A 20,578-nucleotide genomic window follows, 5' to 3' on the forward strand; every position below is an offset into this window, starting at 1 on the left:
ACGTTGGGGTAGATCCTTTGGATTATATATACTGTGAGTTTGGAGAAACATGACATGTCCAACACTGTGTTGTCGTACAAGCTAGCATTACTACATTAAAAATCCACCACCAACATTTTGCTACATTCATGATTTTGTTTATTATAGAATGCCATGTTGTTGGGATCATACGGTATGCAGACTTTTCACTTAGTAATATGCTTTTGATTTCTTCCATGTCATTTCTTGACTCAGTGTCTCATTTTTAAAAAAGATTTATTTATTTGTTTGAAAGAGTTACGGAGACGGAGGGAACACAGACATCTTCTGTTTGTTGGTTCACTTCCCAGATGGCTGCAATGGCCAGAGCTAAGCCAGGCGGAAGCCCAGAGCTTGGAGGAACTTCATCAGGACTTCCATATGGATAACAGTGGCCCACTTTGCCCGTTGTCCACTGTTTTTCCCAGACCATTAGCAAGGTGTTGGATCTGAATTTGAGCAACTGGGACACAAGCTGACACCTGTATGAGATGTCAGCATCACAGGCAACTTGACCCATTGTGAAACAATACCAGCCCTATCTTTCAAGCAATAATACTCTAAAAAAAATGCTCTATTGTATGGTGCATCACTATTTATTTATAAGTTTACTTCAGGACATCTTCATTGGTTTTGGCTTTTGAAATTTTTGAGTGAAGCTACTGTACTTTTCCATGATTAGGATTTTGTGTGAACATACTTTTTAAAACATTTTGTTAAATATCAGTGAGTATACTTGATTGATTGTGTTAAATATATGCTTAATGTTGTAGAAACTGCCAGACTGGTGCTGGGGTTGTGATAGTGCAGCTTAAGCCCCCACCAGCAGTGCTTGCATTCCATATGAGTGATGGTCTTAGTTTCACATCCCATTACAACTCCCCCTAATGTACCTGGGAAAGCTATGGAAGATGGCTTAAGTGCTTGGACCCCCTACCACCATGTGGAAGACTTGGATGGAGCCCCAGGCTCCTTTCTTTAACCTGGAAGAACCCTGGCTGTTGCAACTATTTGGGGAGAGAATTAGCAGATAGAAAGTCCTCTCTCTCTCTCTCTCTCTCTTTCTCTGTGTATGTGTGCGTCTCCTCTTCTCTCTCTGTAACTGTGTTTAAAATAAGCAAACAAATCTTAAGAATAAAGCTACCAGGCTGCCTTGAAAGTGACTGAGCCTCCAAAGTGACTTAGCCATTTTGCATTTGTACCAACAATGGATGAGAGTTTCTGTTCCTCCATAGACTTGGCAGCATTTGTCATTGTCAGTGTTATCCATTCCAACAGGTTTGTTGCAATTTTCCATCTAATGACAGATATTTATGCATTTGTTTTTATGGTTATTTATCATCTATATATATTACTGAGATTTCTGTCCAAATATTTTCCTACTTTTAAATTGCATTGTTTGTTGCTATCAAGTTTGGTCTCCTCAGCAAATGCTTTGGAACAATTACAGCAGAGATAAGAACCAATACCCCCATCTGTCACCTTATACAAAAATCAGCTCTAAATGGATCAAGGACCTAAATCTGTACCCAGGAACCATCAAAATATAGGAGGAAAACATAGGAAACACTCTACAAGATACAGGAATTGGGAAATACTTCTTAGAAAACTCACCAAAAGCACAGGCAATCAAAGCCAAGATAAACAGATGGTACTACAACAAACTAAGAAGCTTCTGTACAGCAAAGGAGATTATCAGCAAAGTGAAGAAGCAACCAACAGAATGAGAGGAAATCTGTACACACTATACAACCAACAGGGGACTAACATCCAGAATTTACAAAGAGCTTCAAAAACTCAACAAGAGCAAAACAAACAACCCTGTGAAGAAAGGGGCAAGGGAAATGAACAGACAGTTTTCAAAAGAACAAATTCAGATGGCTGGTAGACATGTGAAGAATGATTAGGTTGCCTAGCTATCGGGGAAATATTAATAAAAACCACATTGAGGTTTCACCTAACTCTATTGAGATTGGCCTGCATTCAGGACTATATCAGCAACGCCCGTTGGTGCGGATGTGTAATGAAAGGTACCCTGCTTCACTGTTGGTGGGAGTGCAGTCTGGAGCAGCTGCTATGGAAGTCAGTATGGAGAGTGCTCAGACAACTGAAAACTGATGTGCTGTGTGCCCTGGCTATCCCTCTTATGGGAATATATCCAAAGGAAATGAAATTTGCATATAAGCAAGTGGCCTATAATCCTATTTATAGCAGCACAACCTGTTATAGCAAAAATATGGAAATAACCCGGATGCCCATTGAAACATGAGTGGATAAAGAAACTGTGGTACATCTACCCTATGGAATACAACTCAGCCATTAAAAAAAGAATAAAATTCTACTTTTTAACAACAAAGTGGTTGCACCTGCAGACCATTATGCTCAATGAAATAAGCAAATCCCCAAAGGATAAGTATCATGTGTTCTCTCTGATATATGGCAACATTAATGCAAAATAGAAGATCAGCTGCTGTATAGGTAAATGTTATATATTATATATATAATATGTTTCATATGTAAATATATATTTTTATATATTATATATATTTATCTAGAGGATCTATATAATGGAGGCAATGATATCTTGAAGTGGATATATTGCAGCATGCATCTCTACTTCCAAATCAAATATTTTGATAATAGGGTGCCAGACTTTCTGCCATTGTCCATAACTATAGTGTCAGAATTCACTTAAATAGCAGAATGATGCACTAAAGACTGTTTTTGAAGGACTTTGCTATAGTAATAATAGAGGAGAAATGAGCGGGGAAAGAGGAATTGAGGAGGGTGGAAGGCAAATCCTAGCACCTATGGAACTGTATCATTAGATAGATAGATAGGAGTTTGAAGAGGTCTTTGTGTTAAGGATAGAAAGCTTTTGAGGGTCTTTTTGGAGACTTAAATTGTCATTATATATCGTGATACAGTTTTGTAGGTTTAGGTATTTCATCCTCCCTCTCCCCTTCTCTTCTTCCCTTTTCCCTAATGTTATTGAAGTACTATAGTCCTTTAGTAACAGCTGTAAGTCTAACATTCTGCTCTTTCAGTGTGTCACGGCATTGCAGATACAGGCTTTGGTAGAAAATCTAATATCAAATTGTCAAGGTATATTTGGTTGCTTATTGGGAGTCATTTTTTTTTTCAGGAGGAGAGATGTGTACTGCAACATACCTTTTTTAAAAATTATTTGTATTGGGCCCGGCACGGTGGCCTAGCAGCTAAAGTCCTCGCCTTAAACATGCCGGGATCCCATATGGGCGCCAGTTCTAATCCCGGCAGCTCCACTTCCCATCCAGCTCCCTGCTTGTGGCCTGGGAAAGCAGTCGAGGACGGCCCAGAGCCTTGGGGCCCTGCACCCGTATGGGAGACCCGGAAGAGGTTCCAGGTTCCTGGCTTTGCATGGGCGCAGCACCGGCTGTTGCAGTCACTTGGAAAGTGAATCATCGGAAGGAAGATCTTCCTCTCTGTCTCTCCTCCTCTATGTATATCTGCCTTTCCAATAAAAATAAACAAATAGATCTTTAAAAAAATTATTTTTAGTATTTCCCATGATACCTTTTTGCAAATATAGACATTCCCTCTTGTCCTTCCTTTTCTTCCTCCCCATTTTGCCTTCCCACCATTTTCTCTTCCTGATATGCTAGTCTGTGTTACACAGTTGTTTTATGGGAATATGTGTGTTTGCTTGTATACTTTTATGCCTGTTTGTTTTGTATTTTGCATGATGGTTACCTTATATCAGAGGGAACATATGATAGTTGTCCTTTGGGGATTGGTTTATTTCACTGAACATAATAGTCTCCAATTGTTCTTTGTCCAAATGGTAAAATTTCATTCTTTTTAATGGCTGAGTTGTATTCCATTGAGTAGATGTACCACAGTTTCTTTTTCTATTTTTCTTTTGTCATGTATCTTGGCTAATGTGGACTGTGCTACTATAAACATAGGGATGCATTTAAGTTCCTTTGGATATATTCTGAGGAGTGGGATATCAGGTCATATGCTAGATCAATTCCAGTTTTCAGAGCACTCTCCATACTTACTTCCATAGTGGCTGCACCTGTCTACACCCTTGCCAACGGTGGAGTTAGAGTACCTTTTACCACTGGGTGATGTTAGTAGGTTTCTGAATGTGTTCAATTTGAATGGTGTTATGTGGAACCTCAGTGTGCTTTTAATTGGCGTTTTCCTAATAGCAGAGCTTCCTGAGCATTTTTCGTATGTCTATTAACCATCTGAATTTGTTCTTTTGAAAACTGTTTGTTCATTTCCTTTGCCCGTTTCTTCACAGGGTTGTTTGTTTTGCTGTCATCGAGTTTCTGAAGCCGTTTGTAAAACGTGAATGTTAGTCCCTTGTCGGTTGTGTGATGTGCAGTAATTTTCTTTTATTCTGTTGACTGCATCTTCACTTTGCTGGTCATTTCTTTTGTTATAGAAGACTCTTATTTAGATGTACTTTTTATTTATTTCTGTATAATCAGTGTTTAATCATTTTTTGAAAATAGCTTTTTGCAAAGCTGAATCTTCAGATTTTAAGAAGCATGGCTTATCAGTCACTTTTTGAGGGATTGTACATTTGATTTTGTGTTTAAAAATCATTGCCATAACTAAAGTTACTTAAAATTTCTGCTTTGTGTTAAATGTATGATTCATTTTTAGTTAATTCTTGTGATTGGCGTACCAACTGTTTCTAGCTTTAGTTTTCCACATTTTGATGTCCAGTTGTTCCAAACTGTTTTTAAAAACTCTTTTCTGCAACATATTGCCTTTATTTTTCGTCACGGATTCATTAACAACATGTGAATCTGTTTTGTATTCTTTTGATGCCCTATGCTTTTACCAGTTCCATGGTGTCTTCATTTAAAATTTTTATTAATTTTTATTTGAAAGGCATATTTTACAAATAAAGAGGTTCTCCATCTGTTGCTTCACTCTGCAAATAGCCACAGTGGCAGAGCGGAGCCAATCTGAAGCTAGGAATGAGGAGCTACCTCTGGGTCTCCCATATGGGGACAGGGACCTGTGGACTTGAACCATTCTCTGCTGTTCTCCCAAGTCATAAACAGGGTGCTGGATTGAAAGTGGAGCAGCTGGCCTGATAGGCCACTGCACCAGCCCCTGATCCATATAGTTTATATTAAGTTTTCAAGTCGGCTGGTTTCAGTTGTTATATAGAATTTGTTTTCTCTTTCAATATTGTGTTGCTACTTTGGGTCTTTTGTTTCTGTATTCAAATTTCAGAAGCACCTTTTGGATAATAAAAATATTGACTGGGATTTTGATTGGGATGAAATTGAACCTGTATGTCATTGGAAATAACTGATATTCCGTTCTTGAGTGTTCCTATCCATGAGCATAGAATATCTTTGAATTTGTTCAGGTCTTTGATGCCTTCCACTAACGTTTTGTAGTTTTCCTAATGTAATCTTGGACATACTTTGTTATATATTCCATTGTTGGTGTACTTGTATAAATATCAGTATATTTCATTTTCAAATAGCATCCATTTTTCACTGTTAAACAGTGAAGTGGCCATTGTATGTTATTATGTCCTAGACCTTTGGTGTAATTGCTAATTACTTTTAGGAGTTTGGTTTTATTCTTTTAAATGTTTTCCCATAGATGATCATGTCATCTGCAAACAAAGACAGTTACATTTCTTTCTAATCTGCATGCCACATGAACCACATAACCAAGTTTCAGTCAGTAGTAGAGTCCATATCTAATGGCAGTTCCATACATCAGATTATAATAGAGCTGAAAAACTTGTATTGCCTAGTGATACTGAAGCTATTCTAATATATTAACACAACATACTGGTTCATTCTGCTAGAGCCTGCAGCAGCCTTGGCTGGGCTGAGCTGGAGAAGCCAGGAGCCACATTGTTGACAGGGAACTCTAGCCATCACTGCTTTTTCCTAGGGTCTGTATTGATAGGCAGATGGGTCATGAATTGGAGCTGTAAATTGAACAAAGGCACTCTGATGGTAGGCTGTGGGCATATTGACCACTAGACTAAACACTTGCCCTTATGTGAGAATGTATTCTTCTACTTATAGATAAAAATGTTTGCTATAAAAACTGTGCCATGTTACACTAGTAAGCCTCACGCATCACAAGTTTGCTACCTCTCAATGGCATCAAGAGGTCACATTGAATGATGGACTTATTGTGTGAAGTTTGTGTCTGTACACTTTGTAATATATGAGAACATCTAATTGCATTTTTTGTAAAGTACATGCATGGCGGGCAATACATGGCTATACTACTTCTTAAAACATTAGCCAGGGATTTCAATAATATGTTAAAAACAGTGATAATAGGGGCCATCCTTACCTTATAGAAATAAGACCTTAGTTCTTAGAAAAAAAAAAGTTGTCCTTAAGCATAATGTTAGGTCTACATTTTGATAAGTATTGTTTTTCAAGTTGAGGAAGTTCCCATTTACTTATAGTTCATAGAAAATTTTTATCATGAACAGGCATTGGATTTTGTTCAATGTTTTTTGTGTGTCCATATGATTATGTGACTTTTCTGCTGTAGCCTAGGGATGTGATGGACTGTATTAATTGATTTTTGAATGTCCAGCCAATCTTACCTACCTAGGGTAGAAATCTCAGCTGATCATGGAATATAACTTTTTATTTATACATTGTTGAATTCAACTTTCTAAAAAAATTTTTGAGGATGTTTGAATGTCTGCTCATGAAAGTTGCTGGTTTTTCACTTTCTTGTCTTTTCTCTGTGTGCTTTTGGGATTTGGGTGATGTTATCCTTGTAGATTGAGATGGAAAGTATTGTGTTTATATCTTCCAGAAGAACATATAGCAAATTGGTGTAATTTCTTCCTTGAATGTTTGATAGAATTTATCAATGAATCCATTAGCTTGTTACTTTTTGTTTTGTAGATATTATTAATTTCATTGATAGATACCTATTTAAAGCTGTACATATATGTGTATACACACATATATTCTGGCAAATCGTGTCTTACATAACTCCAAATGTTTAGGCATACAGTTATTCTGTTAGCTTTTTATTGTCCATGTGGTCTGTCATGCTATTTCTTACATTAGTTGCTTGTTTCATATTTTTCTCCTTTTTAGCATGTCTTTAAGTTTAATTTCATTTATTTACCAAAGACTAAAGTTTAATTTTCTCAATTTCCTTTGTTATTTCCTGATTTCATTTTCACTGATTTCTGCTCTAATTTTTTGTTTCCTCTGCTTACTTTGGATTAATTTGCTCTTCTTTTTCTAGTTTTCTGAGGTGACACATGGCTGACTGTAGAACTTTCCCAATGTATGTATTTAATGCTTCAAATTTCCTTCTAACCACTGCCTTCACTGTGTATCCACATGCTTGAAGAAGTTGTATCTTCATAATCATTAGTGCAAAAATTTTAGTGATGTTTCTTGATACTATTTTTTGCCAAAATGTATACTATTCATTAGCTTTATTTTTGCCAAAATATATATTATTTATTATTTTTATCATAGCAAATGTGATTGTTTTCCTTCAAGTATTGCTTTTTGAACTCTGAAAGTCTAAACAAAAGAAATTTCCCTCGGATGACCACGCTTTCATATTTTGAGCTGTTATGTGAGTAACATAACCAGTGCTTTCAAGTGGTTGCGTGTTTAATAAACAGGCACTCTGTGTTTACTGGCCCAACTAATGTCAGGGAATGCCTTGCCCTCTTGTCTTGGCTCACTAACTGAAACTTAAACCCAACAAGCCCAGATAATCTGGTTGTTCGTACAAATTCTTTGACTAGTGGAGAGAAATAAACCTTTCCTGTGTGGAACCTAGGCCCTGCTGGGGCTTGCTGCTGAAGCAAAGGAGCAGCACTTTTATCTTACTTCACCTCTGCTCTGTAGTGGAACCAGTGTGTGTGATTTTCATTGTCACTAGACAAGAAGAGACAAAAGCAAATTTAAGTTGAAAAGCATATAACAGAGAAATGAAAACCATATGTCTCAACCCGTGTAAGATAAGTAAACTACAGATTATAAAATCAATTTAAATTATACCCGCCTGGTTCAACTGCAGCTTGGACTGTTAACACTTAGGTCTGTTATGGAAGCCAAGTGGAAGCATTTTGAAAGAAAAACACCCACACTTAAAGATTCTGTCAAGACAAGTCCCTGCAGCCCCACAATATTGCTATATGTGCTCATCCTTTGGGAGCGTGAATACCTAAGGCATTTCATAAATGTCCCAGGAAGACACAGTTGCTCGTGGCAGAGTGTCAGTTCTAGCCATCCCTAAATCCAGCAGCCCGAGAGGCTTTGAGGTTCTGAGAGGTGAGAGCCATAATGAGCCACAGGGAAGTTGTTGTAGAGCAGAATAGCAGCAACACAGAGATGAATGTCTTCAAGGAGTTACTTTATTTTTTGGCCACAATAAAATTCCCATTGTGAGTTCAAGAAGGTCCGTCTGTTCAGTGCCACATTTGCCCAGTTAAGATTTTGCATGAAAATACCTGTGTCCATTGTATTTGTGGTTGCAGAGCAATTCTGTGAGCCTTGATTCTGTCTGGGAAGCTCATATATGAGCAGTGCAAAGACAGGGCAAGTGGTGTTGCAGCATCTTGGCCTTCACCTGATGTTGCCTGATCACAGAAGTCTGACATGATGGGAAGAGACCTAGAGTCAGATCAGGGACTAGATGTGAATGCTGTCTCTATTCATAACATTGTGCCATTGTACATGTCATTTCCATGACTACTATTTCGCGTCAGTTTGTCCTTCAAGATCAGAGTCAAATACGTGGAAAACTCCTGGCATATTGTGGATGTTCTATGTAAGTACCCGCCATGGGAGGGGGAGAGGGAGAGAGGGACAGCCCACAGCAAAAAGGTAGTTTAGAGGCCCCCTTGGGGGTGGGAAATGGCCAATACAATCAGACTAAGGGATTACAATACCCAGTAACCCTTGCCTGCCCCAGAAGTTATATATGGGCCCTGACAAGGCCCAAAGGAACCTATCAACACTGACATTACCATATAAAGAAAAGGTCTCTCCCCTGCCAGGCCTTCCTCTTTGTGTTTGGACCTGAGTATAAAAGTGCTGATTCACAATCTCAGGGTGTCACTTCCCTGGCACACAATCTCTGCTGGACCAGTGAACCTCACCCAGGAGCACTTCCAGTAAAGCTCACTTTGAGCTGAACTTTGGTTTATTGTGGATTTTCTTAATTTGGACCTGATTACATTCTATGCATGGAACATTGATGTAGGCTTGTGGCTTGCAAGGAAACAACATGTCTGGCAGATTGTAGGTATTTATCCTCCAGGTCTTAGAGTTCCTTACTTTGAGCACAGCAATTCTAGAAGTGGATGTGAATGCACAGTGAAGTTGTCTGCTGGAGTCCAGCTCCAGCTGAGATCGGAACTAGTGAAGGGTGCGTGGATGAGGCGCAAAGAGAGACAGAACGGGCCACTACAATTCCAAGATCATTGTGGACAATGCAATAAAGCTGTCCGCTTTATTTATACAGAAGCCTTCACTAAGGCTGGCACAGACTTCACACCTAGTCAAGCGGGCATTCCTCAGGATAGTTCTACCAACTGTTTCACCTTGAGGCAGGATATCAGCCTGAGGTCAGGAAGTTATATTAATCAGTTACACATTCCTACTACAGTCCTCATTCTACAGTTTAGTCTTGAATCAGTTAAGGGAGGAAATGCATCACAGAAGGAAGGGCCTAAAGATCAAAGAAAGAGGGAAAGAATAGACTCCCACTACACCTGGGGACATAACACCCTTGATTAGCATATGGTCAGTGGGGGAGGAGAACCCTAAGCATAGGTTCCTGCTATACCCTTGATTAACATAGGATCAGTAGGGGACTTAACACTCTTGATCAGCATATGGTCAATGGGGACAGCCTAGGCAGCAATAATGAAAGGACTTTGGCTAAAATGGTATCAGCAACATTCAACTTCCAAGCTCATGTGATACTAAACACTAACTCTGCAGAGGCAGACAATGCCTAAATAAATTATAGAAATCTCAGTGGGGTGGTCCAGTGTCCATGCAAAGGGAGGTGGAGCTGGATTCAGGTGGTTGTAGAGACATCCGCTGGGCCCTGCCATACAGCGGGAAGTTCCTTGTGGCCCTGCCTGCAATGGAACGGTTCTCTTCACACCTTCCTGTCTTCCACACCCATCACACGGACCCCAAAAGTTGTCAATTATTTTTGTCTAATTGTCAGACTAATAAACTTATATGCTTCCTGAGGTATGAAAAATGTGGGCTTTCTTGTCCAAATGTCTTTAGCTTCTGTAGACAGTGGGGAGGACACTCCCATCCCATATTGGTGTCCTGGGGCTTGATTTCTGGCTCTAGTTCCTGATTCCAACTTTGTTTTGATGTAGACCATGGGTAGAAATAATGTTGGTGGGCCCGGCACAGTAGCATAGCAGTTAAAGTCCTTGCCTTCAGCGCACCAGGATCCAATATGGGCACCAGCTCTAATCCCAGCAGCCGCACTTCCCAACCAGCTCCCTGCCTGTGGCCTGGGAAAGCAGTCCAGGACGGCCCAAAGCTTTGGGATCCTGCACCCCTGCTGGAGACGTGGGAGAAACTCCTGGCTCCTAGCTTCAGATTGGCTCAGCTCCAGGCGTTGCGGCTGTTTGGGGAGTGAACCATCAGATGGAAGATCTCCCTCTTTATCTCTCCTCCTCTATGTATATCTACCTTTCCAATGATTAATAAATAAATCTTAAAAAAAAATGAAATGAAGGCTTTAGTACTTCAGTCACAAGGGAGACTCAGATTTCATTGCCGGCTTTCCGCTTTGGGCGTAACTGATGCAGGCATTTGGGGAGTAAATCAGTGGTTGGGAACTCTGTTGCTGTAGCACTGCTTCTGGATTAATAGAATAAATACAACTGGTAAAACATTTGGCCCACTTGGGAATTGCGGACCTAGTCCTTCGACATGTTTCTGCCATTAGCTAGTTGCGAAATTGGCTAGCACTTCTGGAAAACTTTGAAAATGGAGGAGATTGAATTAAATTAGCCTGTTTCATTGATTTCTAAGATTAACTATTTTGTGGCAACTCTGGAGTTCCACAGGGACTTTTGAGAGTCCAAAAAGTAAGACAACTAGAAAATTATAGCTGTGTGTGACTGAAGACTGGGTTGCCACCAGGGTAATAGTTTTGTCGTTTCTTTCACTGGTGTGGCCTACGTCTCCCTTGGTATAGTTTATCATGTGTCTGTCCTGTGACCACAGCCATGGACCAATTGAGGGACTGACAATGCTGAATTCTTCCAGCATATTTTTCTTATGTCATGGCAGCACACTGAGGTCTTTATGGGGCTAGCCATAAAGACATATATGGGGTTAGCCATAAAGACATATATAGACAAAAATGGACAATACAGACATAAATAGACAACGCCAGTCTAAGACATAAATCTGCAGATGACCATATAGGCAACTTGTCTGATAATTCAGCTATTTGGGGTCTTTTTAAATGCGGTTTGGTTCAGAGATGTTTTTATCTTACAAGGCAGTTTTTGTCTTTAAGTCTTTCTGCTCTACCCCACACAGAAATCTTTCTCCAGGTGGTAAGCTTGCTTGGCACAGCCTCAGGATTTTGGGGACAGTACCCCCAAGAATGGGAATCAGCCCTCACAGGTCAAATGGGCTTCTAATTCAATTTGGAGAGCCCATCTTTTCTGGTTGTTCATGGGAGTGTGACTCTGAGGATCCGTTTGCTATTTCTTCTCTTTATTATGCCCCTGACACAGACTTCATATCACTTTAACTGTAGGTATCTTTGGCCAGCTTAACTTCACCAGTGTATTTGTGTGGTTATGATAGCAGGGATAGTGTATGTGGGAAGCAGCTCAAATATGTATTTACCTAGGATTTCCTCTGATGATTTAAAGTACAATGCTCAACCTAGAGAAGAGGAAGGAAGACAAGGAAACACTTTTGGGAAGTAAGATGTTTACAGAGGTTGAAATAGTGTTTGTAGCAGCCAACTAGATCAGAGATTCAAACTTCAGTATCTACTATATAATAATATAATAATAATCTATATAATATATGATATATATTAATGCCTCTATCTTATGTCTTACTCTCATTCTTTGTTTTGAAAATTCTGTTTCCAGATTGTCTCTTCACACATTTGTTTCCTTTGCTGTGTAGAAGTTTAGTGTCATTCCATTTAAGATTGATTTCTTTTTCTTATTTTATTAAGGATTTATTTATTTTTAATGCAGTCATATATACATGTAGATATGTGTTTATGTGTATATACACACATATATGTGCACGTATATATGCATGTATATATGTATGTATATACATATGTATACATATATGTATACACGTATATGTATATGTGTATATATGCATATACATATATATGTGTATATGTATATACACACACATATATATATATATACACATACATACATATATGTAGAGAGAAAGAGGAGGAGAGACGTAGAGAAGTTCTTCCATCCTATGATTCACTCCTCAAATGACCAAAATGGCCAGAGCTGCACTGATCCAAAGCCAGGAACCAGGAACTCTTCCAGTTCTCCCATGCGGGTGCAGGGTCCCAAGGCTTTGGGCCGTCCTCGACTGCTTTCCCAGGCCACAAGCAGGGAGCTGGATGGGAAGTGGGGCTGCCGGAATTAGAACTGGAGCCCATATGGGATCCTGGGCGCGATCAAGGAAAGGACTTTAGCTGCTAGGCTATGGCACCAGGCCCTTTTTCTCTTCTTTTAACCAGACATGTGTAATCTGTTTAATAAGCTGTCAAATTGCATCAGTATATAGTCAGGTACTGTTATGGAGTGTAAGTCACTAAATAGGCTCCAGTTGGTCAAAGACTGATCAATCATGCAGTTACACTGAAACTTGACTATTTACCTTGGTAGTAATACATTCTAGTAGAAAAATGTCAGATGTAAATTGATTATTAATAAAGGAATAAAAACGATCAAGAAGTTTGTGTTCAGCTTCCGCAAGCATCTTATTTCCTAATTCTAATTGATGATTTCTGGCACTGTGAGGATGCAGTAAAATAAGCACTGGTGTAAAAATGGATTTAACCTTTTCATGTGTAACAATTCAGCTTATCTTAACTTTTTAAAATTGTTTTATGCTTATGGAAATATTTTTAAAGAATTCAAATGTATCCATAAACCCTTAATTTAGCTTTTGCTAAAGTTCCACGTTTATAAACTTTTGCAAAGGAACTATGTAGAATACTGCCTTGTAAGCTTAAATACAAATGTATTACTTACAATCTTGTTACTAATTATACAAGATCATAGGTCATCTTGTTACTAATCTTAGATTTTCACAAATGTATCAATTTGCAATTTTTAGCAATTTTTTAATAACTGCCTATTCTACATCATGCCTGCTAGGTGTCATGAACACTGCTGCCTGCAGAAGTTATTTTTGTATCCGACAGCACTGAGAATTCAGTAGTGATTGCTGACACTTAGTGAGTGATTGCCAGGCAGTATGGTAAACACCTTACCTGGGTTATTTAATTTAATCTTTTGACGACTTCAGGCATTGTTAGTCTTCCCCTTTTACAGATGTGGTAACTGAGGCATGGAAGTTATCCAGGCACAGGTCTAACAACGAGCCTGGGGGCAGTGTCTTCAGCGCTGCATTTCTGAGGCCTGCTGTCTCCATTCCTCTCCTCCCCCTTTCTCTTTCACATTCATGTTTCCTCAGTTGTCACTGCTCACTCAACAGTTCAAAGGCAACTTAATTTTATTACGTAAGCCAAGAAGACATTGATGTTTCCGGCAGCAGTTATGTCATAGCATTCTGGCTCTCAAGAAATAATAAGAGGAAAGGGGTTAGAGGCCGAGCCAGTTTTTCCTTTCAAAGCACTAGGTGGCAGCAAATACAGACTGTATTTCACAGAATTTAAATATACCACCTGGTCTTTGAAAGAGTAGGAGTGGGCCCGGCGCAGTGGCCTAGCAGCTAAAGTCCTCGCCTTGAAAGCCCCGGGATCCCATATGGGTGCCGGTTCTAATCCCGGCAGCTCCACTTCCCATCCAGCTCCCTGCTTGTGGCCTTGGAAAGCAGTCAAGGATGGCCCAATGCTTTGGGACCCTGCACCTGTGTGGGAGACCCGGAAGAGGTTCCAGGTTCCTGGCTTTGGATCGGCGCGCATCGGCCCATTGCGGCTCACTTTAGGAGTGAATCATCGGATGGAAGATCTTCCTCTCTGTCTCTCCTCCTCTGTGTATATCTGGCTGTAATAAAATTAATAAATCTTTGAAAAAAAATGCCATGGATGGTGTTATGGAAAAAGAGCAGGGATGAAAATACATATCCACTGAAATAACTAAAATCTTTGAGCAAAAAGACCTCACTGCTACCACCTCTTTATTTCTGTAGGTTTACGGACGTATATAGCATCTTATTACCTAACAGCAGTTACGTTTGTAATTTTTAACCAGCAGAGGGAGGAACATTAATGGAGAGTTCTATCGTATTTTGTGTTACTGTTTTTTATTACAGTAATGTAACTTGTTAAGGTGTTTTTGCAGTTTATTTACTGTCACGTTACTAGAAACTTCTCAGTAGAAGAATATAAGATTCCATGAATAAAATAGCAGTAAGAATAAGTGTTCATTCATGATCGTTTCCTATTAGAGGTGAATTATAGCAATGTTTTTTTCCCTAATCATAGGGCAAAAGTTGGATTGTTAAAAGAAGTTATGAAGATTTTCGGGTACTTGATAAACATCTTCATCTCTGTATTTATGACCGAAGATTCTCCCAGCTCTCAGAGCTCCCCCGTTCTGACATGTTGAAGGATAGTCCAGAGGTAAGCACTTCAAATAGTATAGAATTGTGAATTAGCATAAATTTTTGCATGTATAATAATTAAGAGCTTATATTGAGTACTAAGGATGATTCCTGGGATTATTTAACTGCTTCATAATTGTACTTAAAGTTAGTAATACTATGCAATGTTTAGAATTAAAGTAGTCTCAATATATGATTACATAAAGAAGCAGAAACCTCATGACATGAAACATGAAGAGATAACCGTACTTGAGCATTTTCTGTAAAACGTGAAAACAAAGTAATAAAGTGTCAGATTCACTAATGGTCAAAGAGATACATGTTAAATTGTGCTGTTTTATCAGTTTAACAGTTTATGATGGCAGTATATATGTCTTTACTCATTCCTGTACTCATGGCAAAAAGAAAGTGTTGGCGTAAGGAGGGGAATATATTGCTGTTGCCAGGCAGGTCAGCCTGCAAGCAGGGCCAGGAGCTTCATCCACATCATGTGGGTGTAGGCCACTGCTGCTGCTTCCCAGCAGCGCTGGCCAGAGCGGGTTGGAATTGGAGTAGCAGAGACTCAAAGTGGGGCCCACGTGTGATGCTGGTGTTACAAATGGTCGCTTAATGTGACACACCACAGTGTCAATTCCTACTTAATATTTTTAGTACAGAAATAGATAAAGTAATAAAAACAGAAGCTGTGGAATAGTATGACTCCCGATGAAAAGGGATTAAAAGTTACAGCTCTGCATTGTGAAAGACTGTCTGCATACCCATAGTTTCAGTTATTAGCCTCTGAAGAATCCCCTGAACTTACTAGAATGTTTAGAGAACACTAGGATTGTTATCCAGAAGTTTACAGCAGTTTACAGCAGAGAGCTCCTGTGCCAGAAAGTGTCCTATCTTTCCTCAGAGTTACACTGAATCTTTCTTTCTCTTTAGTCTGTCTCTCAGATGCTTATGGCTTACCTATCACGCCTTTCAGCTATTGCCGGCAACAAGATCAACTGTGGCCCTGCCCTCACCTGGATGGAGGTATAACCTCATTGATCTTTTATGAAAGCTTTTTTTAAGTTGTCTAACAAATTGAATATCAACTTAATTGTGATACCTGTTGAATTTCAGAAATCAAATGTATTTTTTTCTCACCTTCTGGGATGGTATATAGTATATGAAGTTTTTTTTTTTTAACCTCTAATTTGTTGATAATCTGGGAAAGCTATTGTAACATATTTTATGAGTTTCAGTCATCGCTGACACTTTTGTAGTTAATGAAATAATTTTTAAATTTAGCAAAATGTCAAGTTATGTTGCTATAACAGAATGCTAAGACTAGGTAATTCCTTATTTACTAATTTATTATTATTATTGAAGATTTAGGAGGAGATACAGAGAGAAAGGTCTCCATCTATTGATTTACTTCCCAAGTGGCTGCAACAGCCAGAGTTGAGTCGATCTGAAGCCAGGAGCCAGGAGCTTCTTTCAGGTCTGCCGCATAGGTGCGGAGTCCCAACGTTTTGGGGCCATTCTCTATTGCTTTACCAGGCCACAAGCTGGGAGAGCTGGATGGGAAGTGAAACAGCCAGGGCACAAACCAGCACCCATGTGGGATCCTGGCTCATGAAAGGCAAGAACTTTAGCTGCTAGGTTACTGTACCGGGCCTTAATTTGATACTTTCTGTTTTATTTTCTGTAATAAGATTTTCTAAGGAAAATCTAAGGGATTCCCCCCTCATCTCCTCTTCATCCCTCCACAGTTTTTCACATGTATTAACACAATAGTATAGTCCTTCAGCAACAGTCAGAAGGCTAACATTCTGCTATTTAAGTGTGTCACTGCATTGTAGGTATAGGCAATGGTAGAACATTATCATCATATTATCTAGGTATATTTAACAGTTTAATTTGGAGTCCTCGTTTTATTTAGGAGTAGATGCATACTGTAATATATTTTCACTTCCCAGTATGCTAATCTCCTTTACACAGGTCATCTATGAAAATAGTTGTATATACACATTTACCTATGTATCTATTTTTTTTGTATTTTACATGAAGATTGCCTTATATCAGAGAGAACATATGAGAAGAGAAAATCTTTGCACACTACCCAAGAGATAGGGGACTACTATCCAAGATCTACAAAGAGCTGCAGAAACTCACCACCAACAAAAGAAACAACCCTAGTAAGAAATTGGTGAAGGAAATGACAGACATTTTTCAGAAGAAAAAATTCAAATGGCTAGTAGATGCGAAATACTGCTCAGGCTCCTTAGCTGTTAAGGAAATACACATAAAAATCACATTAGGTTCCACCTAACTCCAGTGATATTGGCCTACATTCCAAACTCTGCTAACAACACTTGCTGGCTTGGATGTGGGGAGGAAGGTACCTTGCTTCACTGTTGGTGGAGTGTAGGTTAGAGCAGCCACTGTGGAAATGAGTATGGAGAGTGCTCAGACAGCTGAAAATTGATGTACTGTGTCACCCGGCTATCCCACTCCTGGGAGTATATTCAAAGGAAGTGAAACCTGCATATGAGAAAGTGTCCTGAACCCTGTATTTGTAGCTTCACAATCCACAATAGCAAAGACATGGAAACAACCCAGATAACTGTTGAAATAGGAATGGATAAACTGTGGTACATCTACTCCCATGGAATACTACTCAGCCATTAAAAAGAATGAAATTCCATCATTTACAACAAAATGATCCAAACCAGGGACCATTATGCTTGGTGAAGTAAACTAATCCCAAAAGATCATGTGTTCTCTGTTATGTAGGTAGTTTCTTAACAAAAGGAAAAGAAAAAGAAAGAAGAAAGGTTTTATGTGGCTCATGGGTTATGGCATCAGTGTTTACTCATCTTTTGTTGAAGGCTCTATGATCAAAAGAATGTGGGCAAATGGGTATTATGTGGAAGGGTGACGATATGAGGGGTGACCTTGCTTTATAGCAAACAGTCTTGCGGTAACTGATCCAATCACAGAAGAGTGAGGTTTTGTTGACGTAGAAAAGCAGTCAGTCCCTTCATGAAGGCTTCATCACCATTGGCCAGATCACTTCCCAAACTCCTGTGTTGGAGAATTTAGCCTCACCAAGAGTTTAGTGGGAGTAAATTACATTCAGACTGTAGCGCAAAGTGTATGTGTGTGTATTTTTTTTTCAGTTGACATGATGTTCAAAAGCATTTTTCAACTATTCATGAGCATCAGCCTTTTAAAGGGTCCTATTTAACAGTAGGTATTGTGTGAAACATTGCCATGTAAATGTTTTAGCTATTTTGTCATAATTTACCCATCTGGAGCCATATTACTCTCTCTTCCCAGTGGAAAGTGATAGAGATATAAAATGTAAACCGTATCAACTTGTAGTGAAGGGTTTTTTCCATCACTGCCTATATGATCTTGGAACAATTATTTAATCTGGGATAAGTTACATAATCTATTTCAATTTTACAGTGTTTGCTTTTAGTTGATTATAATAAGTATTTTCCAAAATTATGAGGATTATATGAGGTTATATAAGCTTTCTGCACAGCAATGATGCATTTACCAACCATCATTAATTTAATGCTTTTTTTAAAAAAAGACTAGGTTATCTTTTTATTAATTAAATTGAATTTTGTTTTATGGCTAGTCAGTGAAACATTCACCAGTGCCATGTGCTTATGTCCTCTCCCATAGTATGTTTTCTTGGTTGCAGATTGACAATAAGGGTAATCACCTTCTGGTTCATGAGGAATCCTCCATCAACACTCCTGCGGTTGGTGCTGCTCACGTCATCAAGAGGTACACTGCTCGCGCTCCTGACGAACTGACCTTAGAGGTGAGTGGCAAAGAAGCCTGCTTGTTATCTGGTCCCTACTGCCTTTCTAGCCTCATCTTAAACTGTTTTGATCATCACTTTAATTAACAAAAAATTAAGAACACTGGATTTCTCCATAGTCCTTTATATTTCAGCTTGAAATATCCTGTTTTCATTTAAATTGTTGCTGAAAAGTCATCTTGAAGGCTTTGCGTTGCTTCTAGGAAGGCATCTGATCTTCACTCCTGCGTTCCATAAAAATACATACCCACCAGTCCTTAACTGCTGCCAGATCGCTTGTTGTTTTTAATTGCAGTTGCTCTTCTGCTTGTCAAGTTGAACTTGGAATGCATGATCTTTTGTCTTTGTGTTTTTAGTACCTGAAAATAATAGCAGTCAGTGATACCTATTTTAGTGTTTCTGAAATATCATCGAGTCAAAGGGCAGATAAAAGGTGAAATGGCTATTTCTTGTCATCAGATGCAAAAAGAGAAAAATTAAATTTCTTCCACTAAAAATATATTTATTAAGGACAAAACAAACATTGGCAGCTATTAACTTAAGAAGGAACAATAAAATTTTTTTCTGTGGAGAATCTGGAATGTCCAAACTCAACTTGTGAATTCTGTACAGAAGGAAGTGTAGTTCTTGAGAGATGCCATGTCTGCTACCAAATATGGCTTTGTTTTTTTTTTTTAATCCATTTTATTGTATTGTTGTTGACAATCTTTACATAGTTAACTATAGTTGAAGGAAAAACAAGAAAAAGAAAAAAAAAAGGTTCAGGGGGATAGGGAGGTGGGCAATGCTATTATGTCAATATTGTTTCCATCATGTATCTGAGGTAGAGTGGAACACTGAGGGAGAAGCCCCACCTGGTTTCCCGCCCACCCCAAGTCCCGGATGTGGGACATGTTCTGAGATATGTGCTCAAGTGGTGTTAATAGTTCTCCAGTTATGAGTCACTGCCAGTTTCGCTCGATGAGGTGGTCCACTGATTGATATGGTCCATCATGAAGTCTCCGTTTGTCCCATATTTCGCTGCCAACATGTAGTTGAGATGAATGATTGTCCTATTCTGTCTTCTGTCTTTTCTTGGTTAGAATTCTGAGTCCAGCAGTTCAAGTGGGGAGATCTCCAAAGATACTTTGAGGTATTCCCAGATTAGTTTCTTGTATGTTCTAGCAAGCACAGGGCCCGGCACAGTCCATTACCCTGATCAGCTGGTGGTTGCAATTGCTGTGTTGGTTCTGTTTTCAGTCCCGAGTTGCACTGGAACCAATGGGTGTTGCAGTCCAGTCTGGGTCGGCCCTTACATCAACCAGTGGGAGCTGCAGCCTAGTTGGGGCGACCCACAATAACCCCCACCAGACCGCCCCCTACCCTGGTTTGCCAGTATGTGTAGCAGAAGACCAATATGTCCCCCATCCCATTTGGCTCTGGTACTTGTCAATGGGTATTAAAGATGGCTTTGTAAAGATGGCTTATTCATGACTTAAAAAAATTACCTGTGAACATCACTTTCTACTGACATTAAAAATGTTATTTTAATGTAAGTATGAATACTAATATTGTAAGTTTTTGCAAGTTTATATAAACTCACTAGTTTGTATTTTATGGACATATATTGCATCATCTGCTATAAGAAACAAAGTTGTCCCAACGAAACTGTATCACATAATACAATGTAATCAATGAATACAAAAAATAAAATATAAAAAAAAAGAAACAAAGTTGTCTTTAGATTGTGTACTTACTCAAATGAGCTCACCTTAGAACTTTTGTCGGTATGATTAATAATATGTCACATACTTAATACAGCATGCTGCTCACAGTGCTGTCCCTGAATATAGTGTTAAAAGGAGTACTTAAGGTTCTACATATGAGTGTTTCAAATTGTTACAAATTAATCTGATCACTTGCAGTGACCACGGAAACACAATATTTAGCAGAA

The 20,578-nt window shown here is 38.9% G+C and overlaps 2 protein-coding genes across 3 annotated transcripts in view; one reads left to right on the forward strand and one right to left on the reverse strand.

The window, feature by feature from the left end:
• The window catches only part of ARHGAP32 (Rho GTPase activating protein 32), a 309,647-nt gene that overhangs the window by 202,171 nt on the left and 86,898 nt on the right, over window positions 1–20,578 (forward strand). For both annotated transcript variants that reach the window (XM_058664112.1, XM_058664113.1), the window contains 3 exons: window positions 14,716–14,853; window positions 15,762–15,854; window positions 18,523–18,645. In XM_058664112.1, the coding sequence (XP_058520095.1) occupies window positions 14,716–14,853; window positions 15,762–15,854; window positions 18,523–18,645 (354 nt within the window). The remainder of the gene's footprint in view (window positions 1–14,715; window positions 14,854–15,761; window positions 15,855–18,522; window positions 18,646–20,578) is intronic.
• KCNJ5 (potassium inwardly rectifying channel subfamily J member 5) overlaps window positions 1–20,578 on the reverse strand; it is a 253,758-nt gene that overhangs the window by 56,189 nt on the left and 176,991 nt on the right. The window lies entirely within an intron of this gene.

Source organism: Ochotona princeps, chromosome 4 (genome assembly GCF_030435755.1).
Source record: "Ochotona princeps isolate mOchPri1 chromosome 4, mOchPri1.hap1, whole genome shotgun sequence".
Taxonomy (NCBI): domain Eukaryota; kingdom Metazoa; phylum Chordata; class Mammalia; order Lagomorpha; family Ochotonidae; genus Ochotona; species Ochotona princeps.